Source organism: Lacerta agilis, chromosome 10 (genome assembly GCF_009819535.1).
Source record: "Lacerta agilis isolate rLacAgi1 chromosome 10, rLacAgi1.pri, whole genome shotgun sequence".
Classification (NCBI taxonomy): domain Eukaryota; kingdom Metazoa; phylum Chordata; class Lepidosauria; order Squamata; family Lacertidae; genus Lacerta; species Lacerta agilis.
This window is the reverse complement of record NC_046321.1, coordinates 69,397,372-69,423,266: the sequence shown is the minus strand read 5'-3', so window position 1 is coordinate 69,423,266 and position 25,895 is coordinate 69,397,372. Positions and strand designations below refer to the sequence as shown.

Sequence of the window (25,895 nt, the reverse complement as noted above, 5' to 3'; positions counted from 1 at the left end):
CGGGGTATAAATAATAATAATAATATATTATTATTATTATTATTATTATTATTATTGTTGTTGTTGTTGTTGTTGTTGTTGTTGTTGTTTAATTAAGGGACTAGAGATCTCTGATGCAGCATTCCCACCAGCCTTTACAATCCTCAAAGTTCTCTGGAGCAAGCAATGACATATAGATATTGGTTTTACATAGTTTTATACACTTTAACTTCAAGCATTTCAAACATTAAAGTAAAAGGTTCTTTCAAACCTTTGGGCCTCCTTCCCTCCCTCCATGTGTTGCATATTTAAAATAAAGTATTCTGCATCTTTTACTGCATCCAACTGTTGTATATCCATCGTTACCATAATTGATTCCACATTACAAGTGCCATTACATCCCTGCCAATGATTTTAACTGTTTATGGTGGTCTTTTAAATACATTAAAAATTTACTCCAGTCTTTTGGGAATACTTGATCTTCCTGGTTTCTGATCTTCCCCGTCAGTTTAGCCATCTCCGCATTCTCTATCAGTTTAGTCTGCCATTCTTCCCTTGTTGGTACTTCTCCATCCTTCATCTCTGGGCTAGAGGCATTCTCGCTGCCTTCATTGCATACATGAAAAGTCTTCTGTCCTCTTTTGGTAACTCTTCACCTACTAGACTTTTGAACAGGTATGAATCTGATGTATTTATTTTGTGTATATATGCTGTGCTGGCCACCATTCTGACTTCCTTAGGAAGTGACCCTTGCCACTCGTCAAATGAAATATCGGTTGGCATGGCTGTGTTTTAGAATTCCCTCTCTGCAATGAAAAGCAACCAACCTATTAGCCTTCTGTGGTGCTGGTAGTTTATTATACTCCCCTGATGAGGATGAGGATGAGGATTTGGTTAAAGTTGGCTTCAGTGTGTTATTTTTTGTGCTGAGTGGTACAGCTTGCGGAAGACCTATCAGATTGATTTTGTGTTTTTAAATATCATTTTCCTGTTTGAAAAAATTGAAATCTTTCATTTAAATCCCTTGCATTAATAAAATTTCTTCCCCAGACAGTTTTCTGGCCTCACAGGATGAGTAAGGTCTTTTCCTCTCCCTTCTTTCATGGTTTTAAAGGACACGTGCCTATCATAGAATTGTAGCGGAAGGGACCCAAGCGTCATCTAGTCCACCCCCTGCAATGCAGAAATCTCAACTAAAGTATCCATGACAGATGGCCATCCATTCTCTGCTTAAAAACCTTCAAGGAAGCAGTTCACAACCTCCCAAGCCTGTTCTTCATTGAAAACACTTCTAGAACTCCTCATCATGTTATATCTTGCAGAACAATGAAAAGTCATATTTTAAGTTTCCTATTAGGCCACTTGCATTCTAGTTGCCTTTGCACAATATTGTCCTTCCTCTGCAGCAATTGGCAGGTGGTGAGTAACCGTGTTCACAACTATTAGCTTCTTTTGTGATCTGTGAAGGACATTCTAAGCCCAAATGTAACATAATTGTCTTGCTCAAGTAATAACACATTGAATGATGGCACTCTGGAGTGAGTGGGGATTCATTTGCTCCTGTTCTTGAAATACTAATGCTGCAAAATCTCTTGGGAGGTGAGGAATGCCAGTTGCTCTAAGCATCTCTACACACTATGTAATACACCCAGTTTCCCCATGTGCCTGCAATTTCTGGCTTGGCTAGCTCCTTTGGCTGGCTTTCTGTGAGTATTTGGTGGAGGGTTTAGCCCCTTCGCCAGGGGGAGGAGATTCTTCAATAAAGGGGCCAAGGAAGGGAACTTTATGTTCCTGCTAAGGAAAACTCAGCAGAGCCTGATCCCTTGGTAACATTATGGGTAGAGTGCAGTTCTTCCGGAGCTGTCGTAAGAGGAGAACCTGGTAAAAATGGGGAAGACAAGCTGTGTGAATAAGAAAACACAGTTAGTGACAAAACACAGCAACGAAGGGGAGCTGGCATTGGCTAGCCAAGGTAAATGTGTTGATTCGGGTTGTCAGTCAGAAAGTAAATAAAATATCTGACGAATTAGCATGCTGCCTATGACTTCACAAGGAATTCAGTTCACAAGGTGCCACAACACACTTTCTTCTTCTTCTTCTTCTTTTCTTTTGCTACCAAAAGCTAATAGCCATCATCGTAGCGAGCACTGCCATGGGGGCAGGGCACACCACTGGAGCAACTGCATCCCTCTCAGGTTCCCTCCAATTGGAGGGCAGCTGAGGGGTGTGTGCCAGGCATATGCCAACCCCACACTGCTTTTTCGGGTTGCTGTGGGCAGCTGAGAGGGTCACAGTGGCTCTGGCACCCTGCAACAATTGCCTTTGCAGCCGGTGCCACCTTGAGCTCTGGCGTTCTGCCCCCAAAGGTAAGTGGCAATCCACCCCCTGTGACCCCCCCCAGCTATGTCACTAAGGCCAATAATATATATAAAAAACATTTTAAACACAGAAGGCACTTTCAGGCAAGAAATCACATGGAGTTCACATGCGTCCTGTGTCATTTGCTGGTTGCATTGTTGTTGTTGTTTAGTCGTGTCCGGCTCTTCGTGACCCCATGGACCAGAGCACTCCTGTCTTCCACTGCGTCCCGCAGTTTGGTCAAACTTATGTTGGTAGCTTCAAGAACACTGTCCAACCATCTTGTCCTCTGTCGCCCCCATCTCCTTGTGCCCTCCATCTTTCCCAACATCAGGGTCTTTTCCAGGGAGTCTTCTCTTCTCATGAGGTGGCCAAAGTATTGGAGCCTCAGCTTCAGGATCAGTCCTTCCAGTGAGCACTCAGGGCTGATTTCCTTCAGAATGGAGAGGTTTGATCCTCTTGCAGTCCATGGGACTCTCAAGAGTCCTCCAGCACCATAATTTAAAAGCATCAATTCTTCGGTGATCAGCCTTCTTTATGGTCCAGCTCTCACTTCCATACACCACTACTGGGAAAACCATAGCTTTAACTATATGGACCTTTGTTGGCAAGGTGATGTCTCTGCTTTTTAAGATGCTGTCTAGGTTTGTCATTGCTTTCCTTCCAAGAAGCAGGCATCTTCTAATTTCGTGACTGCTGTCACCATCTGCAGTGATCATGGAGCCCAAGAAAGTAAAATCTCTCACTGCCTCCATTTCTCCCCCTTCTATTTGCCAGGAGGTGATGGGACCAGTGGCCATGATCTTAGTTTTTTTGATGTTGAGCTTCAGACCATATTTTGCGCTCTCCTCTTTCATCCTCATTAAAAGGTTCTTTGTATTAAGAGGTTCTTTGTATTCTTCTCTGTGTGCTCATGTTGTGCAGCACTCACAGAGCAAAAAAACCTGACTACATGGACTTTGAAAAGACACCATCATGTATGAACCAGCCCCAAACACAACTTCTCTTCTGGAACTAGAAATCTACAATCTCTGCTTCTTCCATACATAATCCCTTCATTGTGTTTCTAATTCACCCATCTTCAGTGAGTTTAAGTAGAAATGTGAGCATCTTCCTTGATTTGCTGAAATGTGTTTTGAACTTTTGATACTTTATTTAAGTTCTTTCTGAGTACCAGGTGAGCATATCAATCCATTATTAGTAGTATCAGTTGTGGAAAAATTCAGATGAATCATTTTAATGCAAAACACTTTTCATATTTTGAAGTGTGTGCGAATTTTGGTGGGTGGGGTGTTATTCCTGTTATCTTCTGAACTTTTCATTCCCATTGTTTCCCCATTGTAATAGATAGAAATCAGCATCAATTTGAATGCATGTACGGTATTTTCTAGGAAATCATAGAATTATAGGGCTGGAAGGGATCCAAAGGGTCATCTAGTCCAACCCCCTGCAATCACAGTTAAAGAATCAATATGAAAGCAATGTAGAACAAACAAGGAAGAATAATAGAAAAGGTCGTTTGTTTTAGTAAACAGGGGGAAATTCCAGTTCTCAGCTCTGTTTTATAATTCTAATCTAGATCAACATGAATTTATGCATAAGAAATGGCTAAAGAAAGGATTCTATTTCTTTTCACTTTCCTGCCATGGTTTGTCTAACGTATATTAACACTACCATGCCTTATGTTTTTTTCCAGTGTGTCCGGAGGTGAACTATTTGACCGCATCGTAGAGAAAGGATTTTACACTGAGAAAGATGCCAGCACTCTGATACGGCAGGTGTTAGATGCTGTGTATTATCTTCACAGAATGGGCATTGTTCACAGAGACCTCAAGGTAAGGTAATTTGCTAACAGGACAGATCTATATTATACCATCAGAAACAGCTGTTGACAATATAAGCCTTATTCATTCACAATATTATTGTTTCAAAGTTTTCCATGTCTTTGAGAGTAGAATCAGGTCTTCCAAAAGGCTGTCACCAAAAAGAGCAAGACCATGTCTAGTTCTCCCAATCCACTAATAACATCTGATGAAATTCAGACTTCCATTTCCAGCCACAGACATGGAAGTAGCTGCCCTGAGGCTCTCTGGAGCCCAGGGGAGACCTGTTTGGAGAGAGGGGGGTAGAGGAGGGCAACCTGGGGAGTTTGGTGGGATGATGTGAACCCATGGACACCGTTTGAAGCCTGCCTCTGTCATCAGTGGAAATCTTTGCTGGAGGCACGGTGGGCAGGGCGCTGGGTGTAGCACGACTCCATGCCAGAGAAAAGCCTCAGACACCGGTTGCTTGAGTGACAGGTCCCCTTTTATTTCGGATAATTGGTTAAAAGTTTAAAAGGCACCCTTGTTGATATGGTGTTGAAAAAGGTTTCAGGAAAAATCTCGTCTGTGTTAGTGAAGAATTTGAAGGATGTTTACTGCTTCATTTGGAGCTGGGTATGTTTAGTCTGGAAAAGAGGAGACTGAGAGGAGATAGGATAGCCATCTTCAAATGTCTTGAGGGCTGTCACATGGAAGAGGGAACAAGCTTGTTTCTCCTGCTCTGAGGGTACAACACGAACCAATGGCTTCAAGTTACAAGAAAGGAGAATCTGACTCAACATCAGGAAGAACTTTCTGGCAGTAAGAGCTGTTTGACTGTGGAACGATCTCCCTCAAGAGTCTGGGGACTCTCCTTCCTTGGATGCTTTTAAGCAGAGGTTGGATGGCTTTATCTGAGATTCTTGCATTGCAGGGGGGTTGGACTAGATGACCCCTGGGGGTCCCTTCCAACTCTACCATTCTATGATTCTATGACTGGATTTAGCAAAAATATGTTATAGTTAAATAATAGTATTAGCAATAACTGAAATATGAACAAAACAAAATCAAAAATTCTTTCCAGTAGCACCTTAGAGACCAACTGAGTTTGTTCCTGGTATGAGCTTTCGTGTGCATGCACACTTCAGTTGGTCTCTAAGGTGCTACTGGAAAGAATTTTTGATTTTGTTTTGACTATGGCAGACCAACACGGCTACCCACCTGTAACTGAAATATGAACAGCTTATGGAAAAGGATAAAAGAAAAAATAATTAATCATAAAAGGTTGAACTATTTTAAGTAAAGGATTGGGAAGTAGAACAAAGTATGCTATGATGCAGCAAGAAGGGAAGGGAAACACCGCAGAAACAAGGTAGGAAGTCAACTTTAAATTTGTATTAAATTGTATTAATTGGATGTAAATTTGTGATTTTTTTGAAAACTAATGAAAATTAATTGGCAAAAAAGAACCATCTTATGAAGTACACTGCATGGTGCCATGCCAGCATACAGTTTGTCCCGTTTCTACCGCCCTGCACTAGTGGGTGGCAATTCCATGGGTTTTGGATCTATATTAAATTAGTTTCACTTTGTACTATTCATTAAATCAGTGGGACTTAAGTCATGACTAAATTGCCCCATTGGTTTCTGTGGGACTGAAATCAACAGACGTCTGGATCCAATCCATGATGTCTTTGGTACTTCCACTACAGGGATGCTCATTTAGTATCTGGCTTCATTTTGGTTCCAGGAGAATAAAATACCCCTTTTAATCCAATCAGTATTGATTCATGCTGGAATCTTAGCTGTTCAATTTGTATTGTTGTTTTGGTTTATTGTGTAACTGCAATTTAAATGTTTAAGTAAGCCACTTTGGGAGTTAAAGCATACGATAATGAGTCTACTGAATGAATGAAATAATATTATGGAGCGGGTTGGGGAGAACTAAGCATAACTCAGTGTCATACATAATGTGAAACTCTGCAGAAGGCTCTCTCTTATCTGCACATGAGTCTCGTGTCTCAACAGTGATACCTGTGTGGCTGCAGATGCAGGCAGCTTTAAAAGACTTTTAGCATTTCCCTGGATGTTCATGGGGAGACATAACTGACATCGAAACCTTCCCATCCTCCATCATGACCTTCCATGGTTATTTATGATTGTAGCTATTTGTGCCATAGCAACTAGTACTATAAAAATTTGGGACACTGTATTGGCAGGAGTTCATGCCTGTTGGGAATAAAAGGAGTGTCAGGAGAAGTTTGGCTGTTAGTAATTTTACATGTCCTGTTTGTTAGACTGTTAGTTCAATTCAGCTCAGGAATTAGTTGCTTAGTATCTTTGCAAACCCAGGCTTATCCTAAAATAATGTGATTTACAGGAAATAGCTTATAAGAATTATTCCTGACAGAGAAGCTCTGAAGAGCAAACTCAAGTAATTCAGACATTGGTCTGGATAAGCTATTTTAAATCTTCTACACTTTGTACCTAAAGGAATTCCTTGCTATGATTTTTAAACAGCTTAAGCTTATTAGCAACACATGCCAAAGAGAACTATGAAATGTGACTCAAAGCAGGAGCATAAAAAGGAATTAATTTGCAGATGACTTGGGAGTTTATATAAGGACCCAATAATTCTGAGAATTCTGTGGCTGCATCCACAGACACCTGAATCCACCTGTTAGAAATGCCTGCCCAACTTAGGCTGCAAGGCAAAGTTTTGGATTCTATCCTAATATGATGATGACGCCTTAAATGGGGGGGGGGGGGTTGCAACTTTTTGCATCAGCTTTGGGTTTTGACCAGGGAATGCAGCAGTATTAAATCATTCCATCTGTTTCTTGTCATTTCTTGGAATCTTCTGGCTGGAATATATATTGGGTTTATAAAAGGAATATGTTAAATTGTGGTAGGAATTTGTACCACTTTCTTGACAATCCTGTCCCTAATGTTATTGGAAACGCTGACCACCTCTCTGTGCATGAATTGAAATATGTTCCAAGGCCTAATCCTGCAAGGTAGCTTTCAGGAACACACTAAGTTCATTAAACGGAGGCTGAACAGTGTCTGACCAAAGAAAAGGACCCAAAGCAGTGGTGATGTAGCAGCCGCAGAAGGAAAATCAAAATTCTCCAAAGTGTTTGTGTTAAGGAAATGATCCATTGGATGTTAATGAATTATTAAACGAATGTGTTGCAGGTTACACACTTCATAGCAGATCAGTCTTTGGGGGGTCCGGTGTTGATCTGAAGCCAGATGTGCACAAATATAACTGCCTGGCAATTTAATGGGAGGCTTTACTTCATACCAGGAAGAGAGAGAGAGAGAGAGAGAGAGAGAGAGAGAGAGAGAGAGAGAGAGAGAGAGAAAATACAGCACCTCTGCTCCACCAAACACTTTCAGTCCCCATTTGTATTAGTTCAGGTACTCAGCATCCTTTTCAATCACTTGAACACAAATGAATATAGGGATACAATTTTATTGAATACAACAGATTATTTTTGCTTCATTAGCCATACCATACCTTTGCCTCCATGGGTGTTTCTCTCAAGTAGTTTGTCTGTGTTTCTATACCATGCTACTGAAGCCTGTCTCTGTATGATGCCTCTAGAGTTCTGCACAGAACCACCTTGAGATGAATTCAGTGTTTGTGAAATGTACCTGGGTGCCTTTTTAAGCCAGAGGTTTGGCTGCAACTCACCATTTGCAGTTGTCCCCAGCCTTCAGTCTGGTCCTGAAAGAGTTAACTATGACACTATTGTAACATAAAGAACTTGCTTCCTTGCAACCAGACCTAGAAGTTTTCTCTATAGGAGTCCTTGGTTGATTTCTTTGTGAAACTTCATTGCAATTGCAGTATGGCTGCTGTTTGTGCCTCACAAGGGCTGCAACACACCCACACCTGCCATGTGGTGCAATCTGTGCCAGATGTTCCTGAAACATATTATATAAAGAAGGAGGTGCAGCTGCATCTTTGCTTGAAGGTGAATAGATGACCAAATGCCGCCAAACTTTAGTGCCACTGCCTTTTTTCCAACCAAATTACTGAATCTTTCATGCTTGTGTGATGGGCAGAAATCCACAGTCTTTGATGTGGAGAACACTCCTTCTGTTGAATGTCTGCTTCACTGCAGCTGTTAGAAGCACAGGAGTCTGGTCAGAAAAACATGACAGCCCACCTTACCTAGGATGACTTAAATGCAAAAGAATATGAGGCTCCTCTGCCTTTTATAATTATATATAGAGGGGAATATAATGAGCTACTGTTCAAATCAGTTGCACCTGAAAAAAATTCCGCCTTCTGTATAGCTGTTAAAGGTAAAAACGAAAATGAAAACCATAAGAGACACTACTAACAGTTCAAGAGTCCGATCTTCAGTTGCATCTGCTCACACTACTCAATTACATCATGTCTCTTAGTAAGTTGTCACAAGACATTTTCATGCTAAACCATACATCTGGCAAGCAGAGATTTAAAAGAATTATTATATTAAGAAACTGGATGGCATATGAAATAGAGAGATACATTATTTAACCCAATATTCATGTCCCAGGTTTGTTTTCTTAATATCCCTGCAGCCTGAAAACCTGTTGTACTACAGCCAAGATGAAGAATCTAAAATAATGATAAGTGATTTTGGACTGTCAAAAATGGAAGGTAAAGGCGACGTCATGTCCACAGCATGTGGCACCCCAGGATATGTCGGTAAGCATGTTACAGCATAATTTTTAAGAATTGTTTCATGTGAATTTTCCACCGATATCCCTGGCATTTTCCGCACTAGGTCGGACTAGAACAAAACAGTAGCTTCTAGGAGATGATTTGCTCTGGGTTTATGACACAGGAGGAAAGGGTTGGGGAAAAGCCTTCCCCACATGCTCTGGTCCCAATCCTGTTGCCCCTGCAGCTTTTATCTAAATGTTCATTCATCTAATGTACCATTTTGTTTCACTTAGATGTTGAAGATAATTGGCTAGATTTGAGAGGTGTCTGAAAATTGAAGTTACTATCTCCTAATGCACATCTTTGCATCTGCCAGCTCAGTTGTAGCATTTGAAGAAAGTTACAAAGATGCATATACAGTTTATATATCCTGTATCACATTTTGAATTAACTAAAAAAAGTCATAGATATTGTATCTATAATATATGAGATGCATTTATTTTGAGGTATCCAATTAAATTTTCTCTACTTGTAGTTACCGGTAATTGTCTTTAAAAGGCCCATGATTTTGTCTGGGTCAAGGCTAGCTCATGTGTTGCCCTCCAGATGTTAAATTACATGCTGTCTGGGACTGATGGGAGGGAGTCCATAAGCTCTGAAGAGCGAACATGTGGGCTATCCCTGATCTAAGCTATAAATAAGCTCCCTGAATCCTTGAGAGCTCAGGAAATGCACCTCAGGATGTAATATTGGCCTCAGAAGTCAACACCCTAAAAATCTCTGTTTTCTTTCGGGGGCTGCTTGATGGTCCGCATTTTTATTATTTGCCTACATACATGGTGCCATCAATGTGCAGCATAACAATGAGAAAACCAGTACCTGCCCCGAGGAGAACCTACAGTCTAAAAGCCAACAGAGGGAGAGGATAAAATGGAGAAGGGATAAATAGAGGAGGGATGTGTTCTTTTACTCATACTTAGGCTTTGCTTCCATGGGCAATGAGAACTATAGTCTTGTGTAAATGAGTGGGTTTTGCCATGGCTGCAAAATTGCATAAAAAAGGGCTCATCCACACTTCCATTTGTGCCACAGTTTCTAGCCACAGTCCATGATTTGTAAGCACAGATCCGAGTGGTGTTTTTTCCTTCCGCTTTCCCTTAGAAAACCCACTGTTTATTGTTGAATCAGGACAAAGTAATGTCAATCCAAGGAAAACCCGATTGAGGGGTAAACAGCAGGTTTTCCCGGGAAAAGTGGTGGGAGGAAAATAAACATCTCTACAGTCACAGATCTGTGCATAGAAATCATGGCAGAAATGGAAGGATGGGTGAGCCCAAGCAATGCAATATTTATAAAGGCCACAAAATTCAGGTTTTATTGTCACAGAATTTGGGATGCGTACATGTATTTATATTTACATTTAGTGTTACAGAGTGCATACAGTACTATAAAAGTCCCCCAGCAGTGTCAGATCCAAATATCACCTAGTCAAGGCTATACAAAAATGCTTAGCTCAAGCCTGTTAGGATTTTATCCAGCCATTTATTTAAAACTACTGAAGAAAGTCAGATTGCCCTAGCAACTTAGGCATGTGATAATACTTTCACTGGACCAATCAAAATTGAAAGATGGAACAAACTTCTTAGTTTCACAGAACTCTTCAGAGGGCAAAAACTGGTATTAATAGAATAAAAAAGGAGGCAAATAATCTTGTGGTGAGAGAGAGAGAGAGAGAGAGAGAGAGAGAGAGAGAGAGAGAGAGAGAGACATAGCCAAGAATCTTGAACTAGGCATCCTGGAACACGCCAGGGCAGCTGCTCAGCCAATGTTACATGGTCTTGGGCCATGTTACATGCATCCTTCTGGCAAATTCTGGAGCCAGTGTGGTGTAGTGGTTAAGAGCGGTAGACTCGTAATCTGGGGAACCGGGTTCGTGTCTCCACTCCTCCACATGCAGCTGCTGGGTGACCTTGGGCTAGTCACACTTTTTTGAAGTCTCTTAGGCCCACTCACCTCACAGAGTGTTTGTTGTGGGGGAAGAAGGGGAAGGAGAATGTTAGCCGCTTTGAGACTCCTTCGGGTAGTGAAAAGCGGGATATCAAACACAAACTCTTCTTCAAATCCAAATTCTGGGAACTGGCTAGGAATTTACCACAAGTGTACAGTCTGCCAGGCATAACACTGCACACAGACATGCATGTGCACATACATGGTAACTGTTTTTCTTGGTAATCTTGAAACATGGAGCAGATTTGATATTCCTCAAAATTCTGTGTAAGGATCATACCAACACATGTGATATTATTTTGTAAAATAGTGTACAGCTTGTAGCAGATTAGATTTTGGAGTTAGTTTGGTTTTGTGAAATTCAACTTGAGACCTTGTTTCTGAAGTTCAGTCTATGAGTTGCATGAGAGCTAAGAAAGCTCATTTGAAGAGTCTTCATATTGCTTGCTTATCTCTCTTAATTAAAATGTGTTGGGGATCGTTGATCAGAAACAATATGTCTCTAACAAGCATCTCTCTCTCTCCCCACTTCAGTCTCTTGATTGAAAAGTGACTGAGGATGAGAGCTTTTTACTTCTATTTTCAGAAAATAACCCCATTATACTTTCTAAAACGGTAGTTGATATGAGAAGGAAACAATGTTTTGTGGAAATAGGGAGGTGCTGAGAGGAGTGTTTGGAATCATGTCAACTGATGATTTGAAGTGATGCTGATTGAGTCTCCCTGTATTATTGACAATAAAAATGGATATGTCAGAGCCCCTATGGAAAACTCCTTTTGCTTCCCTTGGAATTTTTCTGATGTTTCAGCTGATTCCTCAAAATTCATTACTCATGTTTTGATCAAAATTTTGGTAGCGGCAGCCTCTCCTGGACATCATTATCCATACTCTGGTAACATCTAGGACTGACCACTGCAATGCTTTTCTGTTAGGCTGCTAGCTAGGCTGTTGACCGGGATTGGTCAGTGGGAATATATCTCAGTGGTATTGAAATAAGTTTGCTCATTTACATTCCATTTCCAATCCAAGCTGCTTGTGCCCACTGCTCAAACGCCTGCCTGCAGCAGGTCCCAGGTGCCTGAAAGAATGCTGCTCCTATAGCAACCTGCTTGTGAATGGAGCTCATCTTGGGAGGCTGTCCTCCAGATTCCCCCACCATCCAAGGTAACATGGGTGGCAGTCAGAGAAGGAGAACTTGATCACTGGTGGCACTCTGTCTGTGCCTTGGGCACCAGGCCATAACAGTTTTATTCTCCCAGGCTTTTAAATGTATTTTTAAACATGCTGTTACTTATTATATCTTATATGTCCATTTTATCTTTCTTTTCTTTTTTGTATACTGGCCTCATAGCTCTGCTGAAGAGCTGTATCTAAATATGTCCTATGGTCTAGCTTGTACTCATTGTTACAAACATAGCCGAGTCCTTTGCATTTGTGAGTCCATCTTCCTCAGTTGCCTAAGTTGTGCTGATGTATGTCATTTTAACCGCCATCACTACACCAAAAAAGAAGATTGTGTTGTTGTTGTTGTTGTTGTTGTTTTTACCTCTCCCATCTGGCTGGGTTTCCAGCCCCACCACAGATCTCCTAATATTACTATTAACAAGTTTACACCTGTCCTGTAAGTATGCTCTAAGAGTCTCCTGCTTTCATAATTCTGCCTGATCACTCTTTCATATGAATGATCTGAGCTCTTCTGGGAGACTGCACCTTGGAGTCAACCCCTTAAGCCTTCAGGATTCCTCCTCAACACCACCATGGTTCTAAACTGTGTGTTGTACCCAACTTACTTAGAGTAGACCTGCTGAAATTAACAGACCTAAGGGAGTGGTGCCCATTTTTTCCAATGGATCTCCCCAGAGTATGACTAATCTTGGATGCCACCCAATATTTCTTTCAACTCCTGCCAAAAAACCTTTAATCATTCCAAGCATTGATTCTGCTGCCTTTCCTCATCCCGGAGGCAAGAAAGAACAAAAACAAACAACACTATGAAATAAAATTTTAAAACATTAAAAGTTAATAAATTGTTTTGTGGAAATGAATTGCACATACCGGTAATTATTTTTCACTGCCATTCCCACTCTGAAAACTAACACTGATACATTTAATTAAAAACGATAATAACTTAAACATCAGTGACCTATTTCTGAACTGTGCATTTAGTAATTAAAATAATTATTAAAATAAAATAATTAGGAATCCATGGTTAGTTGTAGGCTTAGTGTGCTCCTTGCTTTCCTATTTGTTTTTTGACCGGTATGAACGATGTTCCGGGGGGCCAGGGCCCACACGGCCAAGGGGGCCAAGAGGAAGAGCCATTATAACATGCCTCTGAAGATCAATAGTGCAATCCTAGGCATGTCTACTCAGAAGTAAGCTTCTTTGAGTTCAGTGGTACTTACTCCCAGATAAGTGTGTACAGGATTGCATCATATATTGCTTTATATTTGAAATGCGCTTTGTGTTTCTTGTCAGTGGGTGCCAGCTCTTCTTCTGCTTTTCTCTTTTCTGTGTGTGGTTTGTTGCCCAGGCAACACGAGACAAACACACTAAAATGATTCTGCCATTCCCTGTGCTTATGCCCTCTGCTACTTCTGCTGCTGATATGACACTCGGTGGTCCCTTGCATGTCTTCTCTGCGGTTTCTCGCATTAGGCAGCTCTTCTGAGTCACAGGGTCACTCTGCTTATCCAATGCTCTCTAACATCACCAGGCATGTAATCTTGCTCCGTATCCCTCAAAGAACGTTAGTTTATACCACAGGCGAGGATCACTCCAGGGGCCAAATACCCTGAAGGGCAATTTCCCATGAGCCACATGCCAGTGGGAGGGGGTGGCCAAAGGCAAAAGTAGGTAGGTGTGACTCTTTCCCTTGTATGGGAGGCCACATTTTGGCCACACAAAACCCTCCGCCCAGGCAAGCAAGAGGCCTCATTGCTGTTCAGATATACCGTATTGGCCCGAATATAAGCCGCACCCGCAAATAAGCCACACCTTTAAAATTCAAGGGGGAGGGAGAAAAAAGACAATACCTGAATATAAGCTGCTCTCTTAAAATTCTGCAGGCACTCACACTCACATTCCGTTTTACCATATGTATGTTTCAGTAGCAATATCGTAAAAGCCCATTTTTGTAAGGTCGCAAATTTAAGCTGCGCTTTAACGGTTGGAATTTGGGAGGGAAAGTGTGGCTTATATTTGGGCCAATATGGTACCTTCTTGCCAGGCAAAGGTGTGGAACTGGGCCAACAAACCCAGTGGCCTTGGGGGAGGGAGTCCTGAGCTCCAGATGAGGAGGCTGGAGGTGTGCATTTGGCCCCCAGGCCTGAGCTTCTCACCTCAAGTATGCGCTGCTCCTTGAAATATGTGATACACAAGGATAAATATAAAAGAAATTGGATTTTGAAGATTTAAGATGGATTAGGACTTTTGCTGTACTCAAAGTCTTAATCCATCTTAAATCTTCAAAATCCAGTCCCTAGACAAATATTCCTTTCTACTGAATTGTGAACTAGGGTTGGACATTTAGCCAGCTAAAAATGGTTTGGGTCAAGATACCTGGGAGAGACAAATTTAACAACAACAAACGACAAGTCCTATTAGAGCAGTAGGATAAGTTTATTCAATACTGCAAATAAAATTGTTCTAAGACTTGATCCAACTCCCCTTGAAGTATGTAAGAGTGCAATTAATTTTTTATTTTAGTAAAATATTAACTGGGCCTTTGGTTTTGGTTTTCCTGCTTCAGGGTTTGCAGCCTTTCATTCTGAGAGGCAATTTGATGAAATTTCTGAGTTGTCAAAATCCAGATGAGAACCAGTTTATTAATTCCTTCCAACCCTAAAAGCTATAATAAACAATGGCCGTACAAATTCTGCTCATTTCATTGCTTCATGTTGCTGGACAGAGTTGAGACTTCCATGCTTGTCACTGAGGACAGCAATTCCTTGAACATGCACTTTATTTTGGGCATTTAAATGATCCCAACTTTATTTCTTGAGGAATCTTTTTACTAATAATCCTATTTGTGTAAAGGTAAAGGGACCCCTGACCATTAGGTCCAGTTGCAGACGACTCTGGGGTTGCGGCACTCATCTCTCTCTATAGGCCGAGGGAGCCGGCGTTTGTCTGCAGACAGTTTTTCCGGGTCATGTGGCCAGCATGACTAAGCCACTACTGGCGAACCAGAGCAGCGTATGGAAATGCCATTTACCTTCCTGCCGGAGCGGTACCTATTTATCTACTTGCGCTTTGATGTGCTTTCGAACTGCTAGGTTGGCAGGAGCAGGGACCAAGCAATTGGTAGCTCACCCTGTTGTGGGGATTCGAAATGCCGACTTTCTGAATGGCAAGTCCTAGGCTCTGTGGTTTAACCCACAGCTCCACCCGCATCCCATCCTATTGTGTTGATTACTTAATTCCTTTAATGTCACAAATGTAAAAAGAGAAAGAAACCAGAATAATGCCTCCATTCTCTGTCCCCTTGGTAGGGTGCATCACCTAAACCAGGAGGCCAGATCTGGCTAGTGCAGCTCATTTATCTGTAAGAGGCAGTCTTCTAATCTGGTGCCAGCCAGATGATGCTGGAATTCAGTGCCCATCACCCATAAGCACTGGCCATGCTGACTGGGACAAGTTCTATATATATTTTTTGTTGGAAGATCAGCAATTTGACATTTAAGTCCTTTGAGCTTCTTATATGCTTTAAAATTATAATGTGTGAGCAGCCAGAGAAAACCTAATGACAGATTGTCTTTTTAGTCTCAAAAGATCCACCTAATATCACAAAATGATATTCTGGGAAATGTGTTCTTCTGGGGTGGATGGGAGTGTTTTACAGTGCCTAAACCCATAACTGCACACTAGGGAAGAGTTGCAAGGCTTTAAAAATCTGCTGCTAAGCATTTGGAAATGAAAGGTGCAATCATAAGCAACACACTTCTCTAGACTTTCATAACAAAGAAGCTGCTTTTTAAAAATATCACCGTTCATCGTTTTTAGAAAAACAGTATTCACTAACCAAGAAAACTGTATTACAGACCATTTAATAAAAGTAATCAGAGATTCATAACAGTGACTTTGGAGGCAATACATTTCAGTTCTTAGAAGTTTGTGAATGTTCATGATCTTCTGCTTCTATTGGAAACAAAACAAGCAAACCCCCTAGAAGTGGGTTTGAGAATCAGATCTGCAAGAGAAGATCAGCAACAGAGTGCTCAGACTAATGTACCACATTAGCCAGATGCATATGATTGCCACCGTAAGATCACTTTTGACAAAAGGCAGCCAGGAAGAAGAGGAGGAGGAGGAGGAGTGATGTTCAACAACAATTCATATCTGTCTTACACAGTTTAGGGAGGTATGTCTGTTTCAGCTGAGAAATCATGAAGTGCACAATTCAGTCAACTATGGTTCATGATGGAGGTGATGCAGTTATTATTCTGATCCACATTGGGAAAACCTAGTATAGTACATGTAACTGAAATTGCTGCATATTCTTCCCCTTTTTACTTTGACTCCATTTTCCTCTCCTTTCTCTCTTGTCTCCTTTGTTTCTGTCAATTTGTAAGCCTGTTGAGGCAAGGAGTATCTCACACAGCATGCATGGATGACACAATATGAAACAACAATAACAATGTCCACTTTTACAGATAAGTGCCATAAATGTGCAGTGGCAGCATCCAGGAAGGCACGAGGTCCCTACCCCAGTCCTTAGTTTGTGGACAACTTTTGCTTAGCGTTAATTCCTATCACTTTGTGACAGGCAGCTAGCCCTGCTTCTGACAGCCAGCTTGCTAGAGGGGCAGTGACAGCTGTCTCACTCAGATCCCTTTGCAGGAGAGGTAGCAGCATGGTGACACACTGCACTAGATTGTTGTCTCGTCCCAAATCTTCCATTTGGCAGCACACTGCTGCAGAGCTGTCAGGATTTCTCTGTGATCAGTGTGAATCAAAGCTGTTGTGAAACGTGTCTTTTTCAAGTTTCCAAAAGTTTTGTGTTTTGTTTTTTCTTAGCAGGAAATTGATGACCTTCCATCCCTTTTTTCTCCTTCTTGTTTTTATTTAAGAGTCCTCTGATCTGTCAGATGCTGCTCATGAGTATGATTCACAGTTTAAAAATAAAAACTCCTTAAAATCTTAACATTTGAAATGGTGGATGTGGGGGCTTATGCCAGGAAGGTGACAATCAGGAGTAGCTCATATCCATTAGCAGGTGGAACACAGGACTGACTCCCCTCATCCATCTGTCAGCTGTTGGCTCATAAATGCTTCGAGATGGGAGGAGAGGGTTTTGCCACTCCTTTGCAGAAGCAAGCATTTTCTTCCTTGTCTGAGCCTCAGAATATATACATAAATAAGAAATATAAAGTTTATTTCTCAAATGTTTCTGACCGAGGACAGGTTTGCAAGCTGTTTTATCCTCCAATTCACATGAAAACATAAAGTGGAACCAAGTGATCGTGGTGGCACAATGGGTCAGTGTGTCTGGCTGTTAACCAGAAGGTTGGTGGTTCAAGTCCACCCAGGAATGGCCATGGGCAGGTTTTCTGCATTGCAGGGGGTTGGACTAGATGACCCTCGGGTTCCCTTCCAGTTCTACGATTCTATGATATTACTTGGCTGCAATATGAAGTTGTGCTTGCAGAAAGTGACACTGTAATAACAGTAATTTCCGCCAACCATATTTCATCTTACATTTCTAAAATGTGCAGCCCTTCTCCTTACTACTCTGTTTGGCTATCCACCACTAATGCCTTAGCTAAAAACCTGAATTAAGGGAAAGGCTGCATTACCAAGGCAGAGCATCTGTTTGTGTGCAGCAGAGCATCTCAGGCCAACCCCTGGCATCTCCAAGTAGGGCTGGGAAAGATGGATTCTCTGGAGAGCTGCTGTCAATCAGAGTAGACAGTGCTAAGCTAGATGAACCAGTGGTCTGACCTGGTATAAAGCAACAGTCCTAAACATACTCACTAGAGAGCAAGTGCAAGGAAACTTAAGATGGTCTTACTGCTGAGTAAATATGCATAGGGTTGTGCATTTTCCAATGCACAATTTCCAATGTTTGATTTCAGTGCATTTCAACCAGTTGTGCACATCGTACAAGTGTGGAAGCAAGAGAACACAGAGAATAGAAAAGCAGAGTGGACAGTGGATAATGTGTGGATCTATGCAAGTTGAAGAGTCCTCCAGTCCAACTTCTACTTGCCTGTAATAGAAATTGTCTTGAAGATTCCAATGGCAGATTGTCTATCCAACATGAGATAAAGAGACCTGAATTTACCAGTCTGTCAAACACATATGCATAAATAACCATCTCTGCAAGTGGCCTGTTCATGTAGTAGTGCAATGCTAGAAGATGAAACTCACATGAAACTGCAATTCCTCATCCATTAACTGATATTTCTGTAATGTTTTTATATGTAAAATGGGAAGTGTGATTTTGGGGGGTTCCTTTCTGTGATATTATGAGAACAACACTGTAGAACATCTTCCATTTGCACATATTTCTGAGCAAGAAAGATTTATCTGCGCTGCAAACTTATATCAGTTTGTAATTGTTTAACTGTCATGACTTCCCTCAAAAAAATAATTGAATTGTAGTTTTGTCAAGGTGCTGAAAAAAATATTAGAGATTCCTTGATCCGCTCACAGAACTATAGCTCCTAAGGTTCCCCGAGGAAAGGGAATTACTATTAAACCAGTTTAACTCAATACTGTAATTAGTGTAGATATGCTCATAGTATCATAGCTACCTTATTTTTTTCCCCAAAGGTTTTTTATTTTCTGAAATAAGAACATAAAATAAAAACAATACAAAAACAAACCACAAAACAACTAAACAAACAAAAAAACTAACAACATCAATACATTATCATATTCCAATACATCTTCCTTTACATTGTCTTAAGGACCTCCTCACACCCTCTCCTTCTGCGTACATTGTGTCTCATCTGTAGTAACTTTAAACCACATAAATCTAACCATTAGTGTATACTTTTAAACCTATACTTTTAATTCTAAATTTTACTAGCTGTTGCCTTTTACTTCCGTCTGCTCCTCTTAAATCTTAATTTTAACATGATTTCTTAAATAGTCCTTAAATTTCTTCCACTCCTTCTCCACCACGTCATCCCTCTGGTCACGGATTTTCCCGGTCATTTCCGCGAGCTCCATATACTCGATCATCTTCAGCTGCCATTCTTCAACTGTCAGGATCACCTCTGTCTTCCAGTTCTTTGCTAACAATAACCTTGCTGCTGTTGTGGCATACATAAAAATTACTTTATCTTGGACTGGGATTTCCTGATTAACAATACCTAGTAAGAAGGCCTATGGTTTTTTAACAAATGTGTTTTTCAACACCTTTTTAAGTTCATTATAAATCTTCTCCCAGAAGTCTTTTACTTTCGGACATGTCCACCACAAATGAAAAAAAGTACCTTCCACTTGTTTACATTTCCAACACTTATTACTAGAACCATGATAAATTTTAGCAAGTTTTACAGTACCATCTATACATCATTTTCATCAGGTTCTCTCTCAAAGTATTGGAAGCTGTAAATTTAATACCACCCTTCCACAATTTTTCCCAATCCTCCATCATAATATTATGACCAACATCCTTCGCCCAATCTATCATTGCAGATTTAACCAATTCATCTTTTGTATGCCACTCAAGCAGTAAATTATACATTCTGGAAAGATTTTTTGTATCTGGTATTAACAATTCTGTTTCCAGTTTGGATTTCTCTACCTGAAAACCACTTTTCTTATCCATCTTATACAATTCATTTATCTGACAGTGTTGCAACCAATTTGTTACTCTATCTTTTAAAAACTCATAACTTTTCAGCTTAAAAACTCCTCCCTCCTGAATTAATATATCTTCATATTTTGGCCAGTTAATTTGCATATTAACCATTTTATGAGCTTTAGCTTCCAATGGTGAAAGCCATCTGGGTGTTTTCCTTTCTAACAAGTCTTTATTTCTCAACCAAACCTTAAACAATGCATTTCTTATAATGTGTGTTTTAAAACCTTTGTGTGCTTTAACCTTGTCGTACCAAAGATATGCGTGCCAACCAAAAATATTGTCATGTCCTTCCAGATCTAACACATCTGGGTCTTTTAGTAAAAACCATTCTTTCAACCTGTGATGGCCTGGGAGTCAGACTCTGATGCTGAACCTGAGGGATCCCAGCCTGCACAGGATTCCCCGCCTCCAGAACCAGCTGAGCCGGGGCCAGGGCTTGAGCCTGAAGGATCCCCACCTGTGCTGGATCCCCAGGTGCAGGCGTCAGCAGAGTCTGCTCTGGCTCCTGATGGGAGGGAGGACCCATTGCCTGCAGGTGCTCCACTCCCAGCCTCTTCAGAGGAAGCTGAGGCATCCCCTGGGTCCAGTAACCCACCAGCCTCTCCTGAGCTACAGAGGCTCAGGGCAGAGAGGCGAAGGGAGTTAAGTGTCTGCAGGAGGAGTGCTCGCCTCCAGGCCCGGAGGAGAGGCGAGTCTCCAGAGGATCGGGGCGGCCCTAAGCATAGGGCCAGATAAAAGCCAGCCAGACCCAGCCCAAGTTGCGTGAGCAACATAGTTGCAAGCGTGTGCTCAACCTGCAACCTCGTGCCTTGGACTTTGACCTGCTCCCTGCCTTGCTCCCCGCCGGACTGACCTCCTTTGGATCCCTTGACCCCGGACTGGACTTGGACCTTGCTACACGGACACTCCCCTGGGGCCAGCACACAACCAACAAAAGGCAGCGGCCTCAAATTATATCCTTAAATCTGGTAGGGAGAATCCACCTCTATCTTTAGAGTCAGTTAGAATCTTGTACTTTATCCTAGGTTTTCTCCCTTGCCATATAAATTTCGACAAGTCTTTCTGCCACCTCTTAAAGCATTCCATTCTCTCAATAATCGGTAGGACTTGAAATAAAAACAGCATCTTCGGTAAGACATTCATCTTCACAACTGAAATGCGCCCTAACAGAGATAATTTTAACCTTGTCCATATATCTAAGTCTCTTTTAATTTCATTCCACAACTTTTCATAATTGTCTTTATAAAGATTTAAATTCTTAGCAGTCATATTAACACCCAGATACTTCACTTTATTGACAAAGTTCAAACCGCTCAGATTCTGTAGTTTGTCTCTTTCTAATCCAGTCAGATTGTTTGTTAAAACCTTGGTCTTCATCTTGTTCAATTTAAATCCAGCCACTTGCCCGAATTCTTCTATTATTTCCAGTGCCTTTACTGCACTGGATTCTGGATCTTGTAACGTTAAAACCACATCATCTGCAAAGGCCCTCAATTTATATTCTTTCACTCCCACCCTGATCCCTTTTATTTCAGACTCCTCTCTTATCTTAGACAATAGCACTTCCAGTACCGTAATAAACAACAAAGGGGATACTGGGCACCCTTGTCTAGTTCCTTTTCCTATTTTAATTTCTTCAGATACTACATTGTTAATTATTATTTTTGCTCTTTGATCATTGTATATCGCCTTCAGACTGTTCAAAAAGTTTTGGCCAACCTCCATTTTAGCAAAGTTTTCTTTCATAAATCTCCAAGAAATATTATCAAAGGCTTTTTCTGTGTCTATAAACATCAAAATTGCTTTAGTATTTATTTTAGACTCCAGTCTTTCCAAAATATCCACTAAGTTCCTTATATTTCCATTCATATATCTTCCGGGAATAAACCCGGCTTGATCTTTGTGGATATATTCCTTAAGCACATTTTTTAATCTTCTTGCCAATATATTTGCAAAAATTTTATAATCCACATTTAATAAGGAAATTGGTCTGTAATTCTTCATTTGTAACAAATCTGTATCAGGTTTTGGAATCAAGGTAATAAATGTGTCTTTCCATGTATCCGGTGCCTTTCCCCCCCCTAAAAAATTCATTGCAAACCTCCATTAAAGGTTGAATCAACCAATCCTTCAGTGTTTTATAATATTTGGCTGTTAGACCATCCGGTCCTGGAGCTTTTCCCAATTGCATATTATTAATCGCATCTTCTATATCCTGTCTAGAAAGCGGGTGGTTAAGTATTTTCCTCTTATCTTCTGGAATACTACGCAGTCCATTTTTGGCCAAGTACTGCTCAATCTTGTCTTCATGTTGTTTATCTCGACAATACAGCTGTTTATAAAATCTCTGAAAGTTCTTTCTAATCTCTTTAGGATTGTCAATCATCTTATCCTCAACTTTTATAGTAGTGATGGTATTCAATTTCTGTCTTTTTTTAAGTTGCCAAGCGAGCAGTTTACTACATTTATTTGCAGATTCAAAAGTTTTTTGTCTTAACAATTTAATCTTCCATTCTATTTCCTGGTTAATCAAATTAGAGAATTGAGTTTGTAAAAATTTAATTTCCTTTTGAATAAAATGATTTTTTGGGTTTCCCCTTAACTTCTTTTCCTTCTCTTTCAATTGCTTTAATATCTCCTCTTTTTTCTGATTTCGTTCTTTATTTCGCTTTGCCTTCTCTCCAATGAAGAAACCTCTCATCACTGCTTTGCTTGCATCCCAAACCACTCTTTTTTCAACTTGAGTCGACAAATTTATTTCAAAATAGTCTTTAAGAGCTTTTTGTGCTTTAACAACAATTTCTGCATTTCTTAACAAAGAGTCATCCATCCTCCATCGAAACGAATCCTGAAGAGAAATTTTTAAATCCAATTGCACTGCATTATGATCTAAACAAGTTCTTGGGCAGATCTCGGCCTTACTTATATTTGGCGCCAGTTCTTTTGAAATCCAAATATAATCGAGCCTGCTCCACGACAATTGCGATTCTGAGAAATACGTTGGTTCTGTGTCCAATGGGTTTTTTTAATCTCCAAGAGTCCACCAAATCCAAATGATCAACCAATTGGAAAAAGGTCTTGGGGAGCTTCCCATCATTTGTAATCTTGGTTCTTTGAGTTCTTTGGTTCTTTGAGACCTATCCATCAAAGTGGAAACTGCCCCATTGAAATCTCCCATCAATATTAATTTGTAATCCAAATAGTCCAGCAACATGTCGTGGAGCTTTTTATAGAATTCTGATTTGCCATCGTTTGGTGCGTAGATTCCAAGTATCATACGGTGCGTAGATTCCAAGCAAACGGTTTCAAAGTATCCAAGTCGGAAACAAAAGTCACAGGTCTTTAAGTCTTTAAGTCATAACAATGGCTGCCCGCTGGCTGACCCGGAATCCGTAATCCAGAGGGTGAGGGGCGCCTTTAAAGTATATGATTGTAAATCCACAGGGGTAGAAAAACAGTCTTTTAATCCCCCCCCCTTCCCCCTGCCCCTGGGGGGGGTATTCTCAGTCTCACTCTGGGGGGGGGGGGGTATTCTCAGTCTCACTCTGAGGCAGACGACAGAAGAACAAAGAAACAATCGCGGCTTCAGATAACTTTGCCGATTACTTTCCTTTAACGCAAATGGGGGGGTGGACTTCCCTTTTTCACCCCTCTCCCGTGCCGAATTTCAATTGCAAATTAAGCTCTTCTTTCAATTCTACTCACGGTAGCTCAGCTTTGAAGTCCAAATTAAGGGAAGGATGAAGCGCTCAAAACTGACAGCTGTGCTGCTTCGCGAAGCCGGGCTAGCGATTGATCCACAGTGCCGCGTCCTCTTCGCTCCTCTTAGCAGTCCCTTCAGGGTCTGCCGGGGAGAAAACAGGGCGCTTTATGGCACCCGCCGGCTCCCACGTCCCCAAGACTCTCGACTGGGGTTTTTTGGGGGGGCTGTAGCGCGGGTACAGGGGCCCCTATTGCCCGAAATCGCCGGGGTCTCTCGGGACTGAGACGACCCCCCGCCGTCTAGCAATGGCGCTCCAGCGGAAGTCCATAGTATCATAGCTACCTTAATTTAGATCGTAAAGCACCTTGGGGCAGAAAGCTGACTTTTTACTTAGGTTTTTCTGTGACACACGCTGTGTTTATCAGAGGTAGATAGTGTGGTGCCCTTCAGAGGTTGCAGCTATTGACCTTGCTGGATGGGGCTGATGTGAATTGTATTCTGAAACATCTGGCGGGGGCCATGTTGGCTACATTGATGGCACCTCCATACATGTTGGGTGAAATTCAACATAGGGGTATGCATGTGGAGAATGAAGTCCACTCATGCAACATGGCTTTACCCTGTTGTCTCTCCCCATGTGCCCCACTAACCTTCTTTGGGGGTTCCAACAACCCATCAGAGCAGATTTTGGAGTTGTTGGAGGAAGATATTTGAGAAAATCCAAAAATGTGAGTGGACCTTGTTCCACATGCTCAACAACTTAGATGAATGCCTCCCACATATATATAAATGATGTCTGGCACTTCTGAGGTTCATAATTCCAAGATTATATTTCAGTGGCAATTGAATAGAGCAGGGGCAATGTTATTCAACAGTGAATAACTGTTGAGTTCTGTGTTTGGATTTTGTCACATTTATGGATTTTCCTTCCCTCTCCCTCCTTCTTTCAGCGCCTGAAGTTCTTGCCCAGAAACCCTACAGCAAAGCAGTAGACTGTTGGTCCATTGGAGTTATTGCATATATTCTGTAAGTAGTATCAAATGAGGTTACACTAGTGGTTTCATTATTAATCTCAAATACTTTCACACACAGTGTGCCAAGTAATAATAATTAATAGTGGGTTGTTTGCTCAGTGACCACCATTTTCAATCAGACCCATGATCAGATCTCATGTACCATTCTGTTTTTCTAAAAATCAGTTTTCCTGATTGGGATGAACAGCAGCTTGAGGGGGGAGGCATATTTCATTGTGAAAATGGTGCAGGAGGAAAGGGTTAACCCCGCTTCCCATTCTGTCCCACAGCCAAGTGACCCCATTGAGGTGGAAGTTCTGGTCAGAGATCACATCTGATCAGATTTGGCCCTGAGTCTCTGAAGTATTTTAAGATGTTGCCTCACACTGCTATGCTTTTAAGCAACTGATATGTTAATTTTTTTTATTATGATCATTGTATTGTAGCAAACATTTTCACTGATTGGAAGAGAATCTGAACTGGCTGGTTTAGCAGAATAATATTTATTCATTCATTCATAAATAAATAAATAAATAAATAAGTCCCCTGACAGAATTGGACACAGAGCAACGGGGAAAGAAGCTAATTCTGGCTTAGTGCTGTTTTTTATGCATGGTTGAGTATATTGTAGATATACAAGTTCAAAAAATGTTAAAAACCTCAAACAAATAAGATGTGATAAGAAATACTAAGGTTGCTTCAGTGCCAGCCCTGAATGCTTCATATCCAGTTCTCAGCAGCTTTATGATCAGACTTATTTTTAAAAACAGGACATTCATATTGTATGCTTTCAGCAGCTTGAAACTTCCTGTTATTCCAACTGTCACATTCATTTTATTTTATTTTAAAGCAACTACATTGAAGGTCCCAGATTTTTTTTCCTGTTACAATCTGTATATTTAAAATAGGAAGATTCAGCCCATTGCGGGTGTGGATCCTGGGATTCCCACAGAGTATAACAGAGCCCTGCTCCCTGCCAGGTGGTGTCAGAGAAGGGACCGCCTTCTCAGTGGTTCCTGTCCAGCCATCTTGTATCCACTCACTCAAGAAGTATGAACTGTGCTCCTTGACCACACAGAAGGGAAGGCTAGCAGAGTACCTACTCTGTGTATGCACCTCAAGTGTAGTAAGATGAAAGGGATCTGCTATGCTCTATGACAGGAGTTCCCAATTGGTAGCCTGCAGACCCCAGGGGTCCACGTAATACACCCAGGGGTCTGTGGCACCATTCATATAAGAAAAAGAGATACCCAAATTTTCAAAAGTAAGGAGTCCATGGCTTGGCTTCTGAAAAACTGGGGGTCTACAGTACTTTGCTAACTGGGAACCACTGCTCTATGAGATCTCTGCACTTAGGAGTTTACCTACTCAAAACTGTGTTGTTTATTCTGTTCGCATACAAATGTACACGGAACAATTTTGAGGTTGTCATATATATATTTCCCCTGGCATCAGTGTGTGGATCTTAATCCACCACATAACTAATCGATATATATATTACCAAAATATGAGGCCATTACATAAACTTTCCAATTGGCAATATAGCTCTGA

General features: G+C 41.1%; 1 protein-coding gene across 1 annotated transcript in view; it reads left to right on the top strand.

Annotated features, from left to right (window-relative positions):
- CAMK1D (calcium/calmodulin dependent protein kinase ID) overlaps nt 1–25,895 on the top strand; it is a 184,396-nt gene that overhangs the window by 143,861 nt on the left and 14,640 nt on the right. The window contains exons 4-6 of the mRNA XM_033161870.1: nt 4,034–4,172; nt 8,718–8,844; nt 24,282–24,357. Of these exons, the coding sequence (XP_033017761.1) occupies nt 4,034–4,172; nt 8,718–8,844; nt 24,282–24,357 (342 nt within the window). The remainder of the gene's footprint in view (nt 1–4,033; nt 4,173–8,717; nt 8,845–24,281; nt 24,358–25,895) is intronic.